Genomic DNA, 18,454 nt, shown 5'->3' with positions numbered 1-18,454 from the left:
AATTAGCTAAAATGCGCGTTAAAATTATATGTTTATTGTATTATTTAGCATTCCACGTTTTCGGGCCAATCGCAGACCTGGAACAGCGAATTATAAAGCAATCCATTGCTGCAGTTGAAGTCCACCTCACACTCGCACTGGCAGACCACATAGGCGCTGCTGCACGTCTTGCTGGCATCGCCGAACATGGTTCCATCCCGCTGGCCCACACAACGACCTTGGCTTTCGCAGTAGGTGCCAGATGGTCCGGCATTGGGGCCGCTGGGTGGCGCAGATCCATCCTCGCAGTTCACGTTCTCCGGGAAGTCACAGTCAAGCGTGAGCGGGTTGAACTGAAGGTTATTCGGACACCTTTGCTCAAACTTGTTGCCATAGACGCACTGGATGAAGGCAGAACAGTTCTTATCCACGGGTCCAATCCAATTGTTGGGCTTATCGCAGCACTCTGGGTCGCAGACTTTGCTGATGCACACGTTATCGGTGTCCAGAATACACTTCTTCTGTGTGGCATTGAAGTAGTTCAAGTCGGGACACTTTCTAGCCACCAAGCTTCCATGGATACACTCCAAATATCCAGCGCAGTCAGCGGGATTCACTTTAAGTTCTCCCTCTGTGCAGCTTGGACTGCCAACGCACACTCCGTCGGTATCAGGAGTGCACACTTTCAGGTCGACATTAAAGTACAACTTATCGGCACACTTCAGACTCACAAGGTCTCCATTGACACACTTCCAGTATCCAGCGCAGTCGGTGGGATCCTTCTCCAGCTCTCCCTCCGTGCAGCTGGGGCTGCCATTGCACTCTCCGCTGTCCTTTTCGCATTTGCTATTGGCCGCGTTCCAGTAGTTTCCACTGCCACATGACTTGGATACGAGCTTTCCACCTGAGCAGACCTTATATTTGGTACAGTCTTCGGAGTCTGCTTCAGTGCTGCCCTCCACACAGCCAACGCACACTCCATTGGTGTCCTCAAGACACTTATTAAGTGTGACGTTGAAGTAATTCTGGGCGGGGCAGCTCTTGCTCACAAAGATGCCGTTCACACACTCGAGAAAAGCTGCGCAGTCTGAAGGATTCACTTCCAGTTCGCCTTCAGTGCAGGCGGGAGTCTCGCCGCAGCTGCACTGGCCGCTATCCTTTTCACACACGCCGGACGCCCAGTTCCACCAATCCCCCCTGTCACAAGACTTCTGGACGAACTTGCCGGTGCAGCAAACGTAGTACTTGGTGCAGTCATCCTCGTCGATCTTCTTCTCGCCATCTTGGCAACATTCTGCATTCAGTGATCCAATGAGAACCGAAAGCGCAAGCCACAGGGAAAAAGCTGCAATCCAAGAACTAAATTTGAGGAAATCTTCTCCATCAGAGCGAGTGAACTTACCGAACTGTAGATGCTTTGATTGAGACATCTTTGCGCCACGCATATTGAACGTCTACTGAAGAACCACCGGTCCATATCGGCTTTTATATTTTCGGGCAATTAAAATAATTAAATGTCTTTTCCTGGCACCCGGAGATGATAATGTGGGACCACTCTTGATTTTATCAGCGCACTCGGTAGTCAAACGAGCAGAGGATGTTATGGCACTATTTATAAAACTGTCAGTCACGTTTTCCGTTTGAGAAGTGCAAGGGGAGCGCGGCCAGAAATCGAGGTGCGCTTGAAGAAGTTCTTGGGTCAAATCTCTCTCCCTGCAGCCTCAGTGGCTGCCGATTGTGAGCTCCAACTTGATTTATATCACACAAACTCGCAATTATTCCACTCAATTTGAGAACTGATAAAACACAGCTGCCGAACAGCGTCCAGTCCGAGTCTGATTAGAATGATTTATGAGTGCTGACCACCCCGCTACCTATCGTTTAATTATCGACGCGTAGGAGAGGCCGACGAACCGCAGACGATTTGGTTGCCAGAAAAACTAAATATATTTCATTGGATGACTTTAAGTTATAGATTACATTTGACATTGGTGGCGTAGTTGCAGGTCAATAGGTCCTCGTCCCAGTACAGACCTTCGGGACACGCCAGCTCGACCTCGCACTCGCACTGGCAGATGACGTACCCATTGCAACTGGTCTCGGATGGCAGATAGGTGCCCTCCCGGGCGTTCAGGCAGCGGCCGTTGCTCTCGCAAGCGATGCCCGAGGGTCCGGCGTTTGGTCCTGACGGCGGCGTATGTGGCCACTGGCACTCCACGTTCTGTGGATAGTCACAGATCTCAGTTTTGGCATCGAAGAGCAAGTTGTTGGGGCACAGCTGCTCAACGGCACAGTTGAAGTTGCACTTGTAGAATTTGTTGCACACCCCATCGACAGGGAAGAGGGTGCCCTCCGCCTCGCCCTGGCACACGGTGCTGGTGCCGTTGCAGACAACTTCCGGAACATAGCCCTCGGGATAATCGCACTCATTTGAGGTGGCATTGAAGACGAGACCTTCGGGACAGGCAACCGCAGCCGACTCGTCGCTCCAGTCCCAATCGCAGACCTGAGCCGTCTGATTGAACTTGGTGTACTCGTCGCAGGGCATGGCGATGGGGCACTGGCATTGGCACACGAAGTAGCCATTCGTGTCGGGGTCGGCGAGCAGCGTTCCGTCACGCTTGCCCGCACAAACGCCCTGACTGGCACAGGTGGTGCCCGAGGGTCCCTCAATCTCCTCTGTGGAGTCCGCGTCTAACGCTGGTGTGCACTCCACGTTTAATGGATAGTCACAGTCACCGCTGCTGGGGTTGAAGTACAGGCCGGAGGGACAGCTGATCTCGTTGACGCATCGATTACTGCACTGGATGTACTTTCCGCACACTCCGGGAATTTCCAGCTTGGCATTGGTACTCACATTGGCACACTCGTCGCGCTGGCTGGAGCAGTAGATGGGCACAGCGGATGGAGAGGACGGAGTGGTGTGGACACCATTGCTCGTGTCGGTGGTGGCCTCATCGGTCGTTCTCTCATTGGACTCTGTAGTCTCATCGGAGTCATCATCATTCGTGGGTTCAGTGGGGTTAGTGGCGCCTGTGACGTCTGGTTCTGTGGTTGTTGACTCCGTGTCGCAGGGCTCTGTTACCACTGTGGTCAGACCTGGCCCATCCTCGTCAGTGTTCGGGCACTCATCGGCGCAACAGGTGCAGGTGCAGTCTGCATCAGCCCTAGCATCAGCACCTGCGAATGGCGACAGGCCCAAGCAGTTGGCCCGCCACTGGAAGTCGCACTCGGCCAGCTCACGATTGAAGTGCAGTCCGCGGGGACAGCTGCCGATGGCAGCCACTTCTCCATGCTGGCATACCACAAAGCGACCGCAGTGGGTCGCCACAGGCAGCCGAGTTCCGTCCAGCTCATAGAGGCAGACACTCGCGGATGCGGTTGCGGATGCGGCAGCGACCAGTAGAAGCGTCCAAAGAGCTGAGGCCAACAACGACAACAGAGAATACAGAACAAACTTCATGAATGGCCCTTACTAACCCACTCACCACACAAATCGGTGTTGCGCATTTTCAAGACTTTCAGCAGCTTTGAAGTAGTTCAAAATTCGCGAACGACTAAGTGGCGACCCTGGCAGAGACGAGGCATTTATGGGAGCGGCGAACAAAACTGCCTCGAGTGCTGCGAATCAGTAGCCAATCTTCTGATAATACCAATAACCATATTTATCTCTTGATTAACTCAACAAGTGATTTTTGGCGCTACGCGCTATCGCCCGAGTGTAATTACGTGCATGTCTCGAGCACGGACTTGGGTCCGGGGAGCGGTGGGCGGAGAGCATGCCACACTCCCGAATGACACTCATTAACAAATTCAACGCATTCCGTGCCACTATTGACACTACCCATTAAATGACGCTTGATGTCGTTCAATATGAAGTGACTGAAGCGTGTACCGCTCTCTCGGATACAATCACGACATGTAGCAATCCAGCAATCGTCGGTGCTCGAATGAAAGATACTTAGTTCCGGTGATACTGTATGCACGAATACGGTTATCAGCATGTTGTTTGAAACCTATTGACTGCCTAAGGGAAACACTCTGCGCGGCTGTTGTGTGGTTCGCACTCTCTGTGGCTATGTAGGGCAGCATAGATAGATAGGCACTAACTTATATTGCACTCTCCTTACACTCCGAAGAGACACGTCAAGCCCAGTCTTTTGTTGAATGAGAGAAGCCTTATATTGCCAATGAAAGTTTAAACTTAAGGCAGCAGAAATTATTCTTTCTTATCGTTCACAGTACTTTGAGATTATCTTTGGAAAAGTCTCCCGTCAGCAAATTGTGGTAGGTAAGATCTGGCACCGATCTGTCCACATAAATAAAACGATACAGAGAGGAGGTGTTGCAGCCAAGCGATAAGCCTGACATGCATTACCACCCGTGGTTAGGTGATCGATTAGTTATTATTATCAATTAGTTCATTCAATCGATTGGCGATCATTCATTCACATTTTCACTAGCTTCTTGTGGGCGGACACGCTTGAAGGGTGTGCGGTGCTTGGGTTTGCGATAATGGGTACTTTTAATAGACGCTTTCGAACATTGAACGCATGTTTGTATACCCCGCATTTGTATTGCACAAAGGTATACTAAATTCATGCCAAAGTATGTAACACTTGAAGCAATAGCATGATGGTAAAAAAGCCACCCAATACCATGATATTTATAGCTTGGAGTAGCGGGTAAATTATAGTCGAAATATGGAATGGCACTCGTTTAATTCTAGGAACTGAAAGCAATCATACCGACACAAATATCTCAATGGAAATGTGATTAAGTGCGATTAATAATCTAATTACTCTCACTGATATTTTATTTTCATTTGAAGCGGCAACCTTTGGGCGCTGTAAGTAGACAGGAAATATTCAGAGAAATTGTCAATTGTTTTAGGATTTTATTACTGCTACTTACCGTATGGACAGAACCAACAACGTGTAGATGGAAATTGCGGTGAGAGGCTGCCTGGCTTCCTGCTACTTCGCGGCGAGTTGGCGCGGGGAGCGTCAGCTGAAACCGGAGACAATGCAATTCTAATTATTCAAATGCGAGCCAAGTACGCTTGAATTAAATTACCAAACTTAAGAAAACATAAATGGCAAAAGGAAGAGCACCAGTTGCCGTTGTGTGCTAGGCCCTAGACACTTGGGTTACTTGGGGCCGTGGAAAGCCAACGACAGGCTTATGCTAGCACTCGAAGGCACATCGGTGTGGTGTCCATTACATGCAGCGCATCGAGCTGGGGAGCGCTGTTGCCGTTCCTCAACTGCCTTAAGGGGCAACAAAAGACAGCCGAGCAGAAATGTGAGTTGATCTGCGACATCCATGTACATGTGGGCCCGCAAGAGGCTCACTCTCACACTGGCAGCCGGACCACTTGCAGTGTCTATTGTGAAAATCTTCTCAGGTGTAACAGGTTTCTCAGATTTAAACTGAGGTCGCCCCTGTCGTACACACAGTCATCAACGGCACTCGCCACGCCATCGATCGTGATCGCGGCCAGAGACTGCGCCAGTCGCATGCGTGCAGGAGCAGCCGGGGACAGCTCAGCCCTTGCAGTTAATGTTCGAATCGAAGAACTGAGATCGATTGGTGCATAGATATAAAGAGGACTCGCTAATTTTCAACTCTAGCACCATTCGAAATCAGTGCTTTTGATGAGAACCATTCAGCAGATTGTCAGTGTCAGTGCTCGAAAATGGACTCGTACAAAAAGCTTAAATCAAACCCAGAGAGTATGAGTAATGAGTGCTGAGCTGAGCTGAGCTGAGCAACCGCGTTCATGGCAGAAGCCATCAAAGTGCAGGCGACGTGGTCGTCGATCGGAATATGGTATCCACAGTGGCTTAGTCATCAGTTGCTGGCAATAAGTTCGATATGAACTTACCCTGGCTTCCATGGCTAAAACAGTGTTCTTTGTTCAACCAACACTAAATGTGACATCCAGAAATTGCATTTGAAGCTTAACCAACCCGGGAAAACTCCAGCTGAATGATTGTTGGTCGTGTCATAACAATAGATTGTCCACCCTTTATCAGGGCTATAAATAAAAGACATGATTTGCCGCGTAATTAGTCGCTTAGTAATTTAAAAATAATCGTCCTCTTATCTTACTGAAGGCTCCACATTCGGAGCTATAAATATACCCAGAGCTGGATGGTGTTGTGTGATTCGCGAGCAGCATGATATACAATACAAGCAGATGGAGATAGAATTACAATATTGGGTCTGGAATTGGCAAAGCGAAGACAAACACACGAATACACGCTTGCCAATATGTTTACCCTGGCAAGCGATCAATTTATATTTGATTTTAATTATTTAAATTCGATTGAGAACCAACACAAAAGGAGCAAACACTGAGGCCTGTTCCGAAACGGTAGCAGTCTCATAAATATTGTTATTGTTGTCATGTGAATCATTAGAGACACAAAAATCAGTAAGCAGTAGCTAGGAATAATCACCACTGACGAATATAAACTCTATAAATATGTCACAGAACTGATGTTCTGGGATTATTAGATAAAATAAAAGTGTATCAGGGGAGCCACCCCTGTCGGATTCTTCCTGTTTCGACGACACCTTTCCATTCGTATGCATAAATTAATTATAGACAGTGTGCTTAACAGTGGCATAAATTGTAAGGCGTGGGAACTGGCACACTCGGAAACAAAAGTATGTGCACAACGTAGAGTAGAGTACCGACTTTATATGTTAAATAAATCACACTCTCTTTAATATTGGGATTTTTGACATGATCGACATTTTGAATTCTGAATTATTAAAACCTCTTGTATGAAGACTTTTTTGGCAGACTGTATACAGTTAACCGAAATATTCATACAAGTGAAAAAATTCCCAACATTGTTTATGTCACAGCGCACATCGAGTCTAAACGGCAAATCTTATCTGCCGCGGAGCCTCGAAAATGTTTGTAAATTATAACCCAGTTAAATTGGAAAATCTGCGACTTGTCATTTGCCAAAGACTCTGCCAACTCCAAGGCAGTCTGGGGCGTGGGGTGGCTATATAAGGCCAAGCAGAAGAGCCGAAGAAAGTTAGTTGAAATTATTCTACTTGGAGTGAAGAGGAGTTTATCTCGAAATGCGAGGTGCTGGCGTTTGGCATTCTCACTCAGAGCTCGGATACTTGTACTGACAATCAATTTCGTATACCATTCCAGGATCGACAAGCTATATGCTGTATGCCCTACTGCTGGCTCTCGTGCTGCAGTTGAGCCACCAGTCCCAGCTCTTGAACTCTGGCGATGACGTCTGCCGACTGTTTGCGGATGGCACAAAGCTTCGCAAGCCGGGCGGCTGCAACGAGTGGATTGTGTGCCAGAACCAAGTCAGCACGACGGGCGGAACTTGCAGCGGGACCACGCCCTACTTCAGTCTTTCGAAGGGCACCTGCTACAAGACCTTGGACACCACCTACTGCGCCAGTCCGTGCACATCCACCACAAACGGCTACGTGGGCAGCACCCTCAACTGTGCCAATTGGTACTACTGCGAGAAGAAGACCTTAAAGGGCAGCGGCTCCTGCAGCGGCCAGTTCTTTGACCAGAAACTGCAGCAGTGCGTTCATGTGGAGAACACTTCGTGCGCGGCCAAATTTGAGTGGTGCGACATCGTGCCCATAAACGTGCCGTTCCGCGACGAGGGCTACTGCAACAAGTACTACACCTGCGACAAGTCTTATAAGCTTATCGAAAACACTTGCGAGCTGGGCAAGTACTACGATGTGCAATCGATGGCGTGCGTGGAAAAGAAGGTTGTTGATTGCGGGGAGCACCCGCTGCCAGTCGACGTGTGCGGAACCAAGAAGTTGGCAGTGCGCAACAAATTTGTTTCGGATGGTGCCACCTGCCGTGGCTACTTCTACTGCCGGGATCTCGGCTCCGGGGTTCCCGATCCCAACCCTGAGCGGCTGCAATGCGGAGTGGATTATTTCTTCAACGTGGAGCGACAGGCCTGCATGCCACGCGAAACCCAGAAGTGTGATGAGGATCGTTGTGATGGCCGCGACAGTGGCTTCGAGGTGGCCCAGGTGAACGGATGCCATAACTACCTAACGTGCGCCAATGGCAAGGAAATTAATGTGCTGACCTGTGGCGACGAATACTTCGATGTGGAAGCCCAGAAGTGTACTTCAACCATTAAAACCTACGGTGCTTGCACCGCCTAGCTATTGTGATGTCAAATAAACCAATTCTCGGCCACTTATTATCTTCTTCTCATAACATTAACATAAATAAATTACCAACGTGGTTAGGGATAGAGCATTTTAGATATGCATTCTTGATAACTCTTATTTTTTTATCAGTCAGAACAATGCCTCCTCCGGGTACCAAGAGGAAGTCACATAACATTGACATTGCTATGCAGGAAGAACCACTCACTCCCACGGAATCCATTGCCAATGCCACCTGAAGGGAAGGGGATTTATCTATGAGTCTGATTTTGCAATTCTTCACTACGTCAATAAAAACTGATAATATGAACACACATTCATACATATGTACATCCCCATATGTACCACCCTTGATAAGATGTTGTGTTGCTTAAAAGCTCAACATATGGCGAAGAACATGTTGCGGAATAAAAAAATGTTGCAAATTTGGGGCTTTACATTCTAGTTCCACTTATGGCCGTGGCCTAAACTTTTAACTCACAACCAAATAAGTCAATTAATGTCCGAATATTACTAATATATATTACTAAATATTTTTCACAAATAATAATTAACTCTCATTCCACATAATTATTTATATACTTTTGCGACTTTTTTGCACTTTAAATTTGGTATTTTAAATCGAAAAATCATACCTGCGAGCACCGAGCGGTGAGCACGTTAAAGTGATTCGGCATTTTAAGGAGGCTTCCATTTTGTTTCAAGACTTTATTCTATCAAAAGTTGAGAGGAGAGGCAGAATTTTTGAAATGTCCCAGACACCTGCAACTGGAACTGCAGCATCGGATGCTGCACGTCCGACCGTGGAGAACGAGCGCACAAAGGCGCTTAAAAACTACCGCATTAAGCTACTGGAGCACCGCGAGCTTGAGGCTCGTCTGAAGGCCCTGCGTGATAAGCACAAGGTGCTCAATGTCGAATACGAGAAGTCGGAGGATGCCCTGAACTCGATGCAGAGCGTTGGCCAGATGCTGGGCGAGGTTATGAAGCAGTTGACTCCGGACAACTTCATTGTAAAGTCGTCGAGCGGGCCGCGCTACGTCGTCGGCTGCAGGCGTCAGATCGACAAGTCGCGCTTGAAGGCTGGCACACGCGTCGCCCTGGATATAACCACGCTGACCATTATGCGCTACTTACCACGCGAGGTCGACCCTCTTGTGTACAACATGACTCACGAGGATCCTGGCAACGTGAATTACGACGAGATTGGAGGACTGGGCGAGCAGATACGGCAGCTGCGCGAAGTCATCGAGCTGCCGCTGCTGAACCCGGAACTGTTTCTGCGCGTGGGCATCAACCCGCCGAAGGGCTGCCTGCTGTACGGGCCGCCTGGCACCGGCAAGACGCTGCTGGCCCGCGCCATCGCCTCCCAGATGGACGCCAACTTCCTCAAGGTGGTCTCCTCGGCGATTGTCGACAAGTACATTGGTGAGAGTGCGCGCCTGATACGCGAGATGTTCGCCTATGCGCGCGACCATCAGCCGTGCATCATCTTCATGGATGAAATCGATGCCATCGGTGGGCGCCGCTTCTCCGAGGGAACCTCCGCCGACCGCGAGATCCAGCGCACCCTCATGGAGCTGCTCAACCAGATGGACGGCTTCGACGCCCTTGGCCAAGTGAAAATTATCATGGCCACCAATCGCCCGGACACTCTCGATCCGGCCCTTATGCGTCCTGGCCGCTTGGACCGCAAGCTCGAGATCCCTCTCCCAAATGAAGTGGCTCGCATGGACATACTCAAGATACACGCAGGACCGCTGTCCAAGCAGGGCGAGATCGACTATGAGGCCATTGTTAAGCTTTCGGACAACTTCAACGGCGCTGATCTGCGCAACATTTGCACTGAGGCTGGACTGTTTGCCCTACGCGCCGACCGTGAGTTCATTCTGCAGGAGGACTTTATGAAGGCGGTGCGCAAAATTGGGGGAAACAAGAAGCTGGAATCAAAATTGGACTACAAGCCCATTTAGGGAACACAATTAATTGCCAGAAAATTTGTAGAGCTATAAGAAACTCTGATTTATAAATGCATTAAATATGTCTAGCTGTAGCTAATCAGTTACTGTATTTGGCATAGATAAACTCAACTTGGAATGTCTTCAGTGGATATGTATTGGGATTCATTCTGTCTTTAATTCCAAGTGTTTCTCAGTCTAGCAGTTCCCTCAGCTGTTTTATACTGGCCCAGAAGAATACAAGTGGAACGTGTCCGCGGTGGGACCGCGTGCCTCCTTCCTCTGAAGCGCATGTCAGCATGGCAACCGGGCAATAAATCAGAGTATTGTGCAAGCTTGTGCTGCCTGGTCCCGCAGCTGGCACCGCAGTCCGGGCGCATTGGCCATGACAAATATGCAGTTTGGAAATGTTTAATGAATTTTGGCTCCGCCATTGTTGTTCGCGAATGAACGAGTGGGTCGCTGGTGGCGTTTTGGCAACGCTTGTCGAACCGGACCCGAGGTGTGGAATGCTTCAGTTAATTTTATTTGTGTGCCAGCGATTGCCACATTATAATGCCCGATTTATTCAGTTGATGTATTCAATATCCCATGAACTGTCGCTTGAGGTGAAATCAAGACGCTTGCGCTGCTCCCCGTCGTAGAACTTGAGTCCGGCAAAGTGTTCGATGTCTCGGACGTCGGCCAGAAAAGAGCGGAGATCCGTTTCACTGTCGACTTCTGCGTTGGGCACCACATAGCCCTCCACAAAGGGCAAGACCCCCGGCTGCCTGTGTTCACTGATAATGACCTTGAAGAAGTGGGTGGGCACAGCAACAGTATTCATGCCCATCACGTGGTGGCGGATGGCCCAGTTCCTGAAGGTGATCCGCTGTGGCATGAACATGGGTCCCGTGTACACGTACACCGAGCCGGACTTGAGAGCCAGCTCACGGACATAGTGCTCCAGACGCAGCCAGACATTGTTTTTGAGGGCCCGACTGATTGGCACTATGTTGGGGAACTTGTAGGCCTCGTTAAACATTGTTACATTGCACTTGTAGTTCTGGGGCGAAGCCATGTGGCCACCCACCCACTCGGTGTTGCGAAAGTCGCGCATGTTCGGACAGAACATGCTCGGAATGCTCTGGTCTGCTATGTATTCGTTGGGCTTCTCCAGCGTCTGGGGATCTCTGTAGGCCAGGCATTCGCCTCTGATGTGCTCACAGACCCAGTGGGCGATGCGGTTGCGACGATCGTACGAGAGCACAAAGTTCTTGTAGACTCGTATCTCATCCATGCCAGGAAAGCCGTACTTCATGATGCTTGCCACGTGTGATATCTCCTTGTAGTGGGGCTGTTCCGCTCCTATTGAGAAGGTCATAAACATGATCTGCAATGGTTCGAGTCGGGAATTTAATTAATCTGGGCTTCAAACTTTCAAAACGCTCACCACGTGGTTTACTTGGCTGCGGCTCCAAAGAATAAATTGCTCAAACAAAGACACACTGCCAGTATCGGGCGATGATATGATTTCCGACGATTCGGTTTCGCTCTCCTCGAAGCTGCTCTCGCTCGTTATGCTCTGGCCACGCTCTGTGAGCTGCACTGTCGGTGAGGCCGTTATCCCTAGAAACGATAACTAAGGATTGAAGCAGGGGTTTAAGCATCCGTAATGGTTGCGTCTAGCACTCGTACCGCTCTGAATATCTTGCGGCGGCTCCGGAACACATACGGATCCCTGACCATCTCATCGTTGAGCTTTCGATATGATATGTCCTGCTGCGCAAGGGCTCCAATTAGAAAACCCGCGGCGCCTGTTACAGCAACCAGCGGGAAGAGAGTATAGATTGGCATTCTTCAACTTATGATGCAATTCCAATTCAGGCATACCAAAAAGTGATTAAAACATATAATTTTGTGGGTATATAAGGCGCTACATTTCAGTTCAGGAAATGTACAAACAAACTGAAATAAAATAAATCAAGGCTAGTACATTTGAAATTTTACTTTGACATGACGATCAGAACTGTTGCGGTACTATGCTATACCAGCACTTTATAAGAAAAAGAGCCAAAACCAAATGCTAATCCGAAAATTAAACAGAAAAGCGAACGAAATAAGCGCATAGCGATGACAGTTTGCCAAAAGCTTGAGATGGTGAGAGAGTATCGATACACTGACTTGAGATGGTAGCAGAGTATCGATACATATTAATTGCATAGTTGTTGGCCAAACGGCATTCACTTTTGCGAATAGAGAGAGAGAGATGGATACAGCGAGACACATCACTCGTCTCGCTCCATTCCTTATATTGCAGCTGTTCACATAAAGCTGCCGTGGATTTTACACTCAAATATAATTAATAGGCGTTTGTACTATTAGGATACAACACAAAAGAGTGCAGCATGTAGACCAATTTGATCTCGCCATTGCTAACTGCTGTTTCTGTATATAAATATTGTGAAAATAATAATAATAATAATGTGATTGGTTCTTTATTTCTCCATATTAATTGAGTAATGTGTGAGCGACTTTAAATCCAGGCATCCCAAGTCAATCTTCGTACTGCCACTCAGCAGTTAAGTTGAATTTTTCGAACTTTTCTTTAAAATCCAACAAAGATGATTTTCCAACAACTTCGAAGAACTGGGCTTTGGTCATATTTTCATAATTTATATATCCCAAAAGCGTGCGGACATATTTTGAATGTATGGCTTTAAGTTTCATTTCTTGTTGGTCGCCTACGTCGAGCTCGACTGCTTTGGTGGCAGTGTCGCCCACGGGTTTCACCTCGCACAGTTCCTTGCGAATTCCTTCGCCGACTTTGTTCACGTCTTCTATCTCTATAACACCAGAGGCTTCATTTTTATCTGGCTCAGCATCTCCAGAGTAATCGGACGTTTCGGCAACGTGCAACCCATTTACGTTAACGTAGGCCTGAATCATTTTGAACCGTTCGACCTCTTCCATATAGCCATCGGTGACAATGAGGTACTTCTCGAAGACGTCGGATGTGAGCATAAGAGCTTCGTAGCAATTCATGCGTTCTTTATATCTTTCCTTAAGGTTCTGAAATGAAATATGAATTAAGACCAGTCCCCATTTCAGCCTATGGATCGCTCACCTTCTTGGCCACATCGATCAACGATTTGTGCGCACCCTGAAATAGTTCGAGCAGATCGCCAATCGTCATCGCTTTGGCTCGCTCCGTGAGAAGCTTAACGCAATCTGATTGAAGTGAGGCTACCAGCCACTTGGTTCCAACCACCAAAAGGTCCATGAGTATTGTGCTGTTGTACTTTTTCAAGTTCTTAATGTTGTACGTGTAGATGTACTCCAGGAAATATTTGAACGTTTCCGGCTTTACATCGTTCACAATAAATTGGCCACACCTGGACTCCTTGAAATCCCCTAGGAACATGCGCTCAAAGAACTCGGATGCACTTGCTAAGATCACTTTGTGGCAATCAAACGTTTCAGGCTCCACAACGATGAGGCAATCAGAAAACTTTTTGTTTTCCAGCAGGTCGGTAAACACTGGTTGCAGCCTAAAACACGAAGAGTCGACACTTATATTATATACATATGTATGTATTTATGTGCCAACTTACCAAGTATCCATGGTAGCTAGTGCGTAATGTGACGAAGTTTCTGAAAAGAGAAAAATGTACTTCCCGGCATTAGCATGTACATGTTCTTGCACTTCATATGTGTATGTATGTGTGTAAGTCTGCATGTTCTCTCTGAGCCTCTAACAAAAAATGTATTCTCTTTGCTAAAAACTCAAGTACGCTACACTGCACTTGAATTGTTGGTACTTTATGAACATTTTCTTAATAATGATAATACACAGTCAGGCGTTTAGTACAACTTTTCTTACCAGAAAATTTTGCGAAGCCTGACCGACGGGCAATGGATTAAATTGAGAACTGACAGACCTGAAGCTATTATCGATATACGTAAATATATCGCATATAATAATTACCTTCTTACCGATATTTAATGTTCACTTATCGATATTTTTATCTTGAAAATTTGCTGTTGCTGCGAATAGGGAAATGGCATTAGAGACAACACAAAAATTTAGCTTTCAGCCTTTCTAACTTTAATCAAAAATAGCCAGAACCAGGTGTAAAATAGCCGAATCGGCAACTCATAAGGAAGAGCTTCTGAAGAATGAGCTAATTAATTAACTAATGATAGTTGAAGGTTTAAGCTTCTATGGCTGTATGTGGAATGGAAACTTATAAATATTTTTGTGCATTTAAATTTTTAATAAAATTCACCCGACCGAGTGCCTGCATAGTGGATGAAATGAATCTACAATACGCACGTCAACTGGAGTGGGTAGATCTTGGGGGAAGCCAAATCCCGTCCTGGCTTAAAAGTATCTAGAGGGCGTGGTATCTTCTATGGGACTTTGAAGACGGATCTGGGAGGAGACGAACACAAACAGCAGAAATATTAAGTTTTCGGAAAACGAAACTGGATTTCTATTCAATAAGTTTTTCAGTTGCCCCTCCGCAGGCTGCCGGGATGCGGTCGGGTCCTGTGCTCGCTCAGAGGGATGCTCTCGATTTTTGTTGCAGGCACAACATGCGGCGTAGATTTGGGAGGCGCCTGACGGTTAAGGCCAAAGTTTGCCCCTCAGACAGAGCGACAGAACGAAGGCAGATGCCCAGACATCTTCCCCATGAAGTAGTTTCGAATTTGCTCTCCTGTGTCCTGTGACCCCCACGAGCGAAATTAAACGCAGCTCTGCAACAGGCGGCGTGGCTCTATTGGGGCGGCAGGGCAGCTCGTGCAACTTTTCCTGGTGCATGGCGGCTTGTTCTGGATCAGGTCAGATGTTCCTGGTAAAATTGCGGCTTGACTTTGGCTCCAACTTCGATGTGGCATCAAACCATGTACACTAAAGGTTAGGATTACAGATGGATAGTTTGAAAATATGGATCAGAAAATGAAACAACTTTCTATCGGTTTCTTACAAGTTTTTTGAGCGAGTTATATGTTGGCTTTATAATAAAGTTTCTCAATTCATTCGGCACTTAATCCAAATGGTTTTTCATGGTCTTCATAGTCAGTGCCACTGGCCCACAATGTACGCGTAATTATCGTTTCAATGAATTCGACAGATGTGTTTAAATGCTTTCGGCTTAAGTCCTTGACATTAGTCCGAGTTTGGTAATTACTCTGCCTATAATAATTATTTGTTGGCTGTGAATTCAATTGCATTGTGTAATCCGCAGATTTGTATTTGAATTTTATTTTATTATATGAACTTTAATAATTCAAATTTATTACGTTTGTACAGTTCGCAATTAAAAATAAACACATGAGTGTTTATTTGTGTTTAATTATACAGACACAAAAAAAAAAACACATCCCTTTTCCTGTGGAGTGGGACGTGGCACTGGTCTGGGCGAGGCGTAGATAGGGTGAGGCAAGCAGCATTTACATCATAGATTCGACTCATCATAGATGAGTTCAGAGCCAGCAATGCCAAAATATATACACAAAATATCCCCTAATGCTAAGGTATTTCTGAACTTTGTTGAACACGCTTTATATTAATTATGTGGCTGGCATAGTATTTGCACGTTGCCCGATCTGCATATAATGCAAATTTGAGGGCCACAGCTTGCATTTCATTAACACGATTCGGGGGAATGCAGCCAGCAGCAGCAGCAGCAACAGCAGCAGCAACCTTCCACTCCACTTCTACACTCATCATGGATGGCCGTACGTCAAGATGAAGGATGACGGCACTCCAGAGGATATATGTTTGTGGCACATGTGCAAGTGTTACACCTGTGCTACACACAGAAGTGCGGCTGTAGCGGGGAGGCCACCGCTGAGGTTAACAAAAAATGGCAACGGCATCATCCTGGCTGGCGACTGCGAAATTGCCTTGGATGCCAAATGGATGCAGTTGCATATTTCACTGTCACCCCTCACCCCATCATCCCATCATCTCGTCAGCATGGACTTAACATTTATGTAAATTAACAGTGTCATAAAGGCGCAGGGCGCAGGGCACAAGCCTTAACATTGCGACCCACTGCCTTAGTTCGACGTGGTTCAGCGCAAATGTTACGGCAGGTCACTTACGTTCCACATTGGCATCCACACTCAGACTGGCATCCACAGCTGTTGCTGCGCTGCTGTTAGCCTGCTGTTGGGCTTTCGTCCTGCCGTTATAAAGCACCAGCACAGACTCCTGGCCGGGCTCATTCCGCTGATAGCCTCGTGAGGCAACGGTAACTGGCTCTGCGCGACTGCAAGCGACGCGCGGGATGTGAATGCGGAAAGGCGAATGCGAGATTCGGTGGAAACTACGACTCTTTCCGGGTGCTGCCAGCCATGACTTCCGGGGAGTGGGATCTGCGGGCGCTGAAGGCGCTCGAAGAGGAGGAGCAGCGCGAGTTCCTGGCCCTCAGCCAGAGGAATTTGTTTGAGCCACTGCCATCGGATGGCGGCGGTGCTGGTGCTGGAGCTGGTGGTGGTGGCGCCAAGCCAGCCCTGACCTACGCCCAGCTGCATCCACATCTGCTCAAGCTCCCCACCATCGACGAGTGCCAGCTGATTGCCGCCAAGCAGCAGTCCGTCGGAAGCTCCAGCAACGGGCACGGCAGCCTGTCCGGACTGCGATTCACGCGCGCCCTCTCCCTCTCCGCCCACTCGCTTTCGCCCAGGGGCGGTGGCGGCGGCGGTGGCGGTGGCGGAGGCTTTGGCAAGAAACTGAGGGCCCGCCTCGTGGGCGCAAAGTCAAGCGGATCGCTGTCGCCCTCGCGTCACTCCCACAGCTACAGCGTGTCGCCCGTGTACACCCCGCCGCCCATGCGTCGATGTGCCACGCTCCACCACACGCAGCCGGTGCGGAAGACGTTCAAGAACCTGCAACAGCTGCAGGACCGCAAGCGCCAGGCCAGCCAGAATGCAGCGCCCCCAATGCCGCTGCCGGGTCAGCTGCAGCGGATTACGGGCACTGGCAAGACCTACTGGAAGTACGGGGCCAACTCCACGGCCGCCTCCATTATCGGGCAGCGCACTCGCCGCCAGCAACAGCACGGCACGGAGCCGCCAGTCGAGTCGAACGCTGCCTCGGACCTCGAGCTCAACGCGGAGCAGCTGGAGGCAGATGTGCTGGACAGTGCCACGGAGACGGGCTCCTGCAGCGTGCCACTGCCAGCAGCGGACACCAATGAGGTCCTTCGCCTGATGCTGAGTGCGGCCAGTTCGGCGGTGACAGTGACTCCCACAGCCGCAGCAGCAGCGGCAGCAACTGGTGGCACAATGTCAGGCCCCGCCACAGTGTCAGTGCCAGCGGCAGCTACGCTGAGGCGATACCAAGCCATCGGCGACGTTGTGGAGGAAACTGTTGCTTACGAAGCTTTTCACAAGCCCAAAAGCTTCGAGCGTGGCGCGCTCTTACGCGCTGGCAGCCTAACAGTGGAAGAGAGCAACAGCAACAGTCCCCGCAACAGTCCTGGCCGGGCAATGCAATCCACACTCTCAGGCGGTCGAATGATATTCAAGTCCGCCTCATTGGACTGGCCGGGGGAGCCACAAACTCAAACCCAAACCCCCCCACAGGCACAGCAACAGCAACAGATTAACGGCCTGACCACAAATCCGCTCGAGATTGTGGACCAGCAGACAATGGAGGCTCGTTACAAGCAGCGGGAGTGGGAGCATATGCATCAGCATCACCAGAGTCATCACCAGCAGCAGCCCGACGCCGCACTCGGCCTCGGTATGGCCATGCCGGGGGGTCACACCATAATGGACGATGAGCTGGAGCAGCACATCAAGCACTGTTCGTGCTCCTGCAATCACATGGGCTACGGCAACTCGATGGACTATCAGGTGAGTGGAGGCTAAGCCCAGAGCTTCGATTTTATGTAACTACCAAAGGAAACTCTCACCCGACTGGAATGAACTTCACTGGGAATACGAATACGATAATTGCGATATCGCAACCTGAACTTTAGAATTCTCTGTTCACCTTTGCGAAAGAGTCAAAGTTCCTTCCTCTCCTGGCTAATGTCAGCCAGCAGCTGCAGCTGCCACTCTGCCACGTGCGCATTCCCTGGCAAATGATTCTGGCATGTAATTTTAATTGCGCTTCTTCATCCGAATGGTGGGTCAGTCCTTACAGCTCCTACACTTCCTAATGCCTTCACATAAGTTGAAGCTAAACTGATTACCATCAGAGCTCTTTGTGGGGCATTGCTGCCTGGAGATCAACCTGGTGGCTGCCCCATGCTGCTGCAGGTTGCAACTGCGTCAAGTGCGCCATTGTTGTGCTGGGCTGGCTGGCATTCACATTGGCGAGA

At 48.7% G+C, this 18,454-nt stretch overlaps 6 protein-coding genes across 7 annotated transcripts in view; 3 read left to right on the top strand and 3 right to left on the bottom strand.

Moving 5' to 3' along the window:
- Positions 1-11: 11 nt before the first annotated feature.
- On the bottom strand, positions 12-3,570 carry LOC117893519 (balbiani ring protein 3-like). Its single transcript, XM_034800158.1, has 3 exons — positions 3,468-3,570; positions 1,957-3,399; positions 12-1,324 (listed from the first exon to the last, which is right to left on the bottom strand). The coding sequence occupies exons 1-3, from the start codon at positions 3,487-3,489 to the stop codon at positions 45-47; spliced, it is 2,745 nt and encodes a 914-aa protein (XP_034656049.1). The 5' UTR covers positions 3,490-3,570; the 3' UTR covers positions 12-44.
- Positions 3,571-6,911: 3,341 nt separating this feature from the next.
- Positions 6,912-8,207, top strand: LOC117894890 (peritrophin-48). The gene is made up of 2 exons (XM_034802172.1): positions 6,912-7,090; positions 7,163-8,207. Exons 1-2 carry the CDS (start codon positions 7,084-7,086, stop codon positions 8,167-8,169), a joined length of 1,014 nt encoding a protein of 337 aa, XP_034658063.1. The 5' UTR covers positions 6,912-7,083; the 3' UTR covers positions 8,170-8,207.
- A 615-nt stretch (positions 8,208-8,822) lies between these two features.
- On the top strand, positions 8,823-10,201 carry LOC117894610 (26S proteasome regulatory subunit 10B). Its single transcript, XM_034801760.1, has one exon. It carries the CDS (start codon positions 8,925-8,927, stop codon positions 10,146-10,148), a length of 1,224 nt encoding a protein of 407 aa, XP_034657651.1. The 5' UTR covers positions 8,823-8,924; the 3' UTR covers positions 10,149-10,201.
- Positions 10,202-10,675: 474 nt separating this feature from the next.
- Positions 10,676-12,079, bottom strand: LOC117894611 (endonuclease G, mitochondrial). 2 transcript variants are annotated; one of them, XM_034801761.1, is made up of 3 exons: positions 11,811-12,079; positions 11,566-11,754; positions 10,676-11,505 (listed from the first exon to the last, which is right to left on the bottom strand). In XM_034801761.1, the coding sequence occupies exons 1-3, from the start codon at positions 11,967-11,969 to the stop codon at positions 10,702-10,704; spliced, it is 1,152 nt and encodes a 383-aa protein (XP_034657652.1). In that variant the 5' UTR covers positions 11,970-12,079; the 3' UTR covers positions 10,676-10,701. The 2 variants fall into 2 exon arrangements, with proteins under 2 accessions (XP_034657652.1, XP_034657653.1); XM_034801762.1 differs by having other exon boundaries at positions 11,569-11,754.
- Positions 12,080-12,653: 574 nt separating this feature from the next.
- Positions 12,654-14,012, bottom strand: LOC117893480 (kelch repeat and BTB domain-containing protein 4-like). The gene is made up of 4 exons (XM_034800110.1): positions 13,996-14,012; positions 13,727-13,766; positions 13,240-13,663; positions 12,654-13,184 (listed from the first exon to the last, which is right to left on the bottom strand). The coding sequence occupies exons 2-4, from the start codon at positions 13,735-13,737 to the stop codon at positions 12,669-12,671; spliced, it is 951 nt and encodes a 316-aa protein (XP_034656001.1). The 5' UTR covers positions 13,738-13,766; positions 13,996-14,012; the 3' UTR covers positions 12,654-12,668.
- Positions 14,013-16,365: 2,353 nt separating this feature from the next.
- Positions 16,366-18,454, top strand: part of LOC117893418 (putative dipeptidase CPSG_01350) — a 71,277-nt gene continuing 69,188 nt past the window's right edge. The window contains exon 1 of the mRNA XM_034800030.1: positions 16,366-17,984. Coding sequence (XP_034655921.1) covers positions 16,479-17,984 — 1,506 coding nt within the window. The 5' untranslated portion in view covers positions 16,366-16,478. The remainder of the gene's footprint in view (positions 17,985-18,454) is intronic.

This window comes from Drosophila subobscura, chromosome J, assembly GCF_008121235.1.
Source record: "Drosophila subobscura isolate 14011-0131.10 chromosome J, UCBerk_Dsub_1.0, whole genome shotgun sequence".
Taxonomy (NCBI): Eukaryota; Metazoa; Arthropoda; class Insecta; order Diptera; family Drosophilidae; genus Drosophila; species Drosophila subobscura.
Note: the sequence above shows the minus strand (reverse complement) of the source record. Positions and strands in the feature narration are given on the sequence as shown.

Coding starts and splice junctions, on each gene's coding strand:
- LOC117893519 (XM_034800158.1), bottom strand. CDS start 3,489: ATGCGCAACACCGATTTGTGTG. Junction 3,400..3,467: donor GCGCAACACCGATTTGTGTG/GTGAGTGGGTTA, acceptor TGTTGGCCTCAG/CTCTTTGGACGCTTCTACTG. Junction 1,325..1,956: donor CGCCACCAATGTCAAATGTA/ATCTATAACTTA, acceptor CTTGGATTGCAG/CTTTTTCCCTGTGGCTTGCG.
- LOC117894610 (XM_034801760.1), top strand. CDS start 8,925: ATGTCCCAGACACCTGCAACTGGAACTGCAGCATCGGATGCTGCACGT.
- LOC117894611 (XM_034801761.1), bottom strand. CDS start 11,969: ATGCCAATCTATACTCTCTTCCCGCTGGTTGCTGTAACAGGCGCCGCG. Junction 11,755..11,810: donor GCCGCAAGATATTCAGAGCG/GTACGAGTGCTA, acceptor TTCAATCCTTAG/TTATCGTTTCTAGGGATAAC. Junction 11,506..11,565: donor GCAGCCAAGTAAACCACGTG/GTGAGCGTTTTG, acceptor GAACCATTGCAG/ATCATGTTTATGACCTTCTC.
- LOC117893480 (XM_034800110.1), bottom strand. Junction 13,185..13,239: donor TGATCGATGTGGCCAAGAAG/GTGAGCGATCCA, acceptor ATTTCATTTCAG/AACCTTAAGGAAAGATATAA.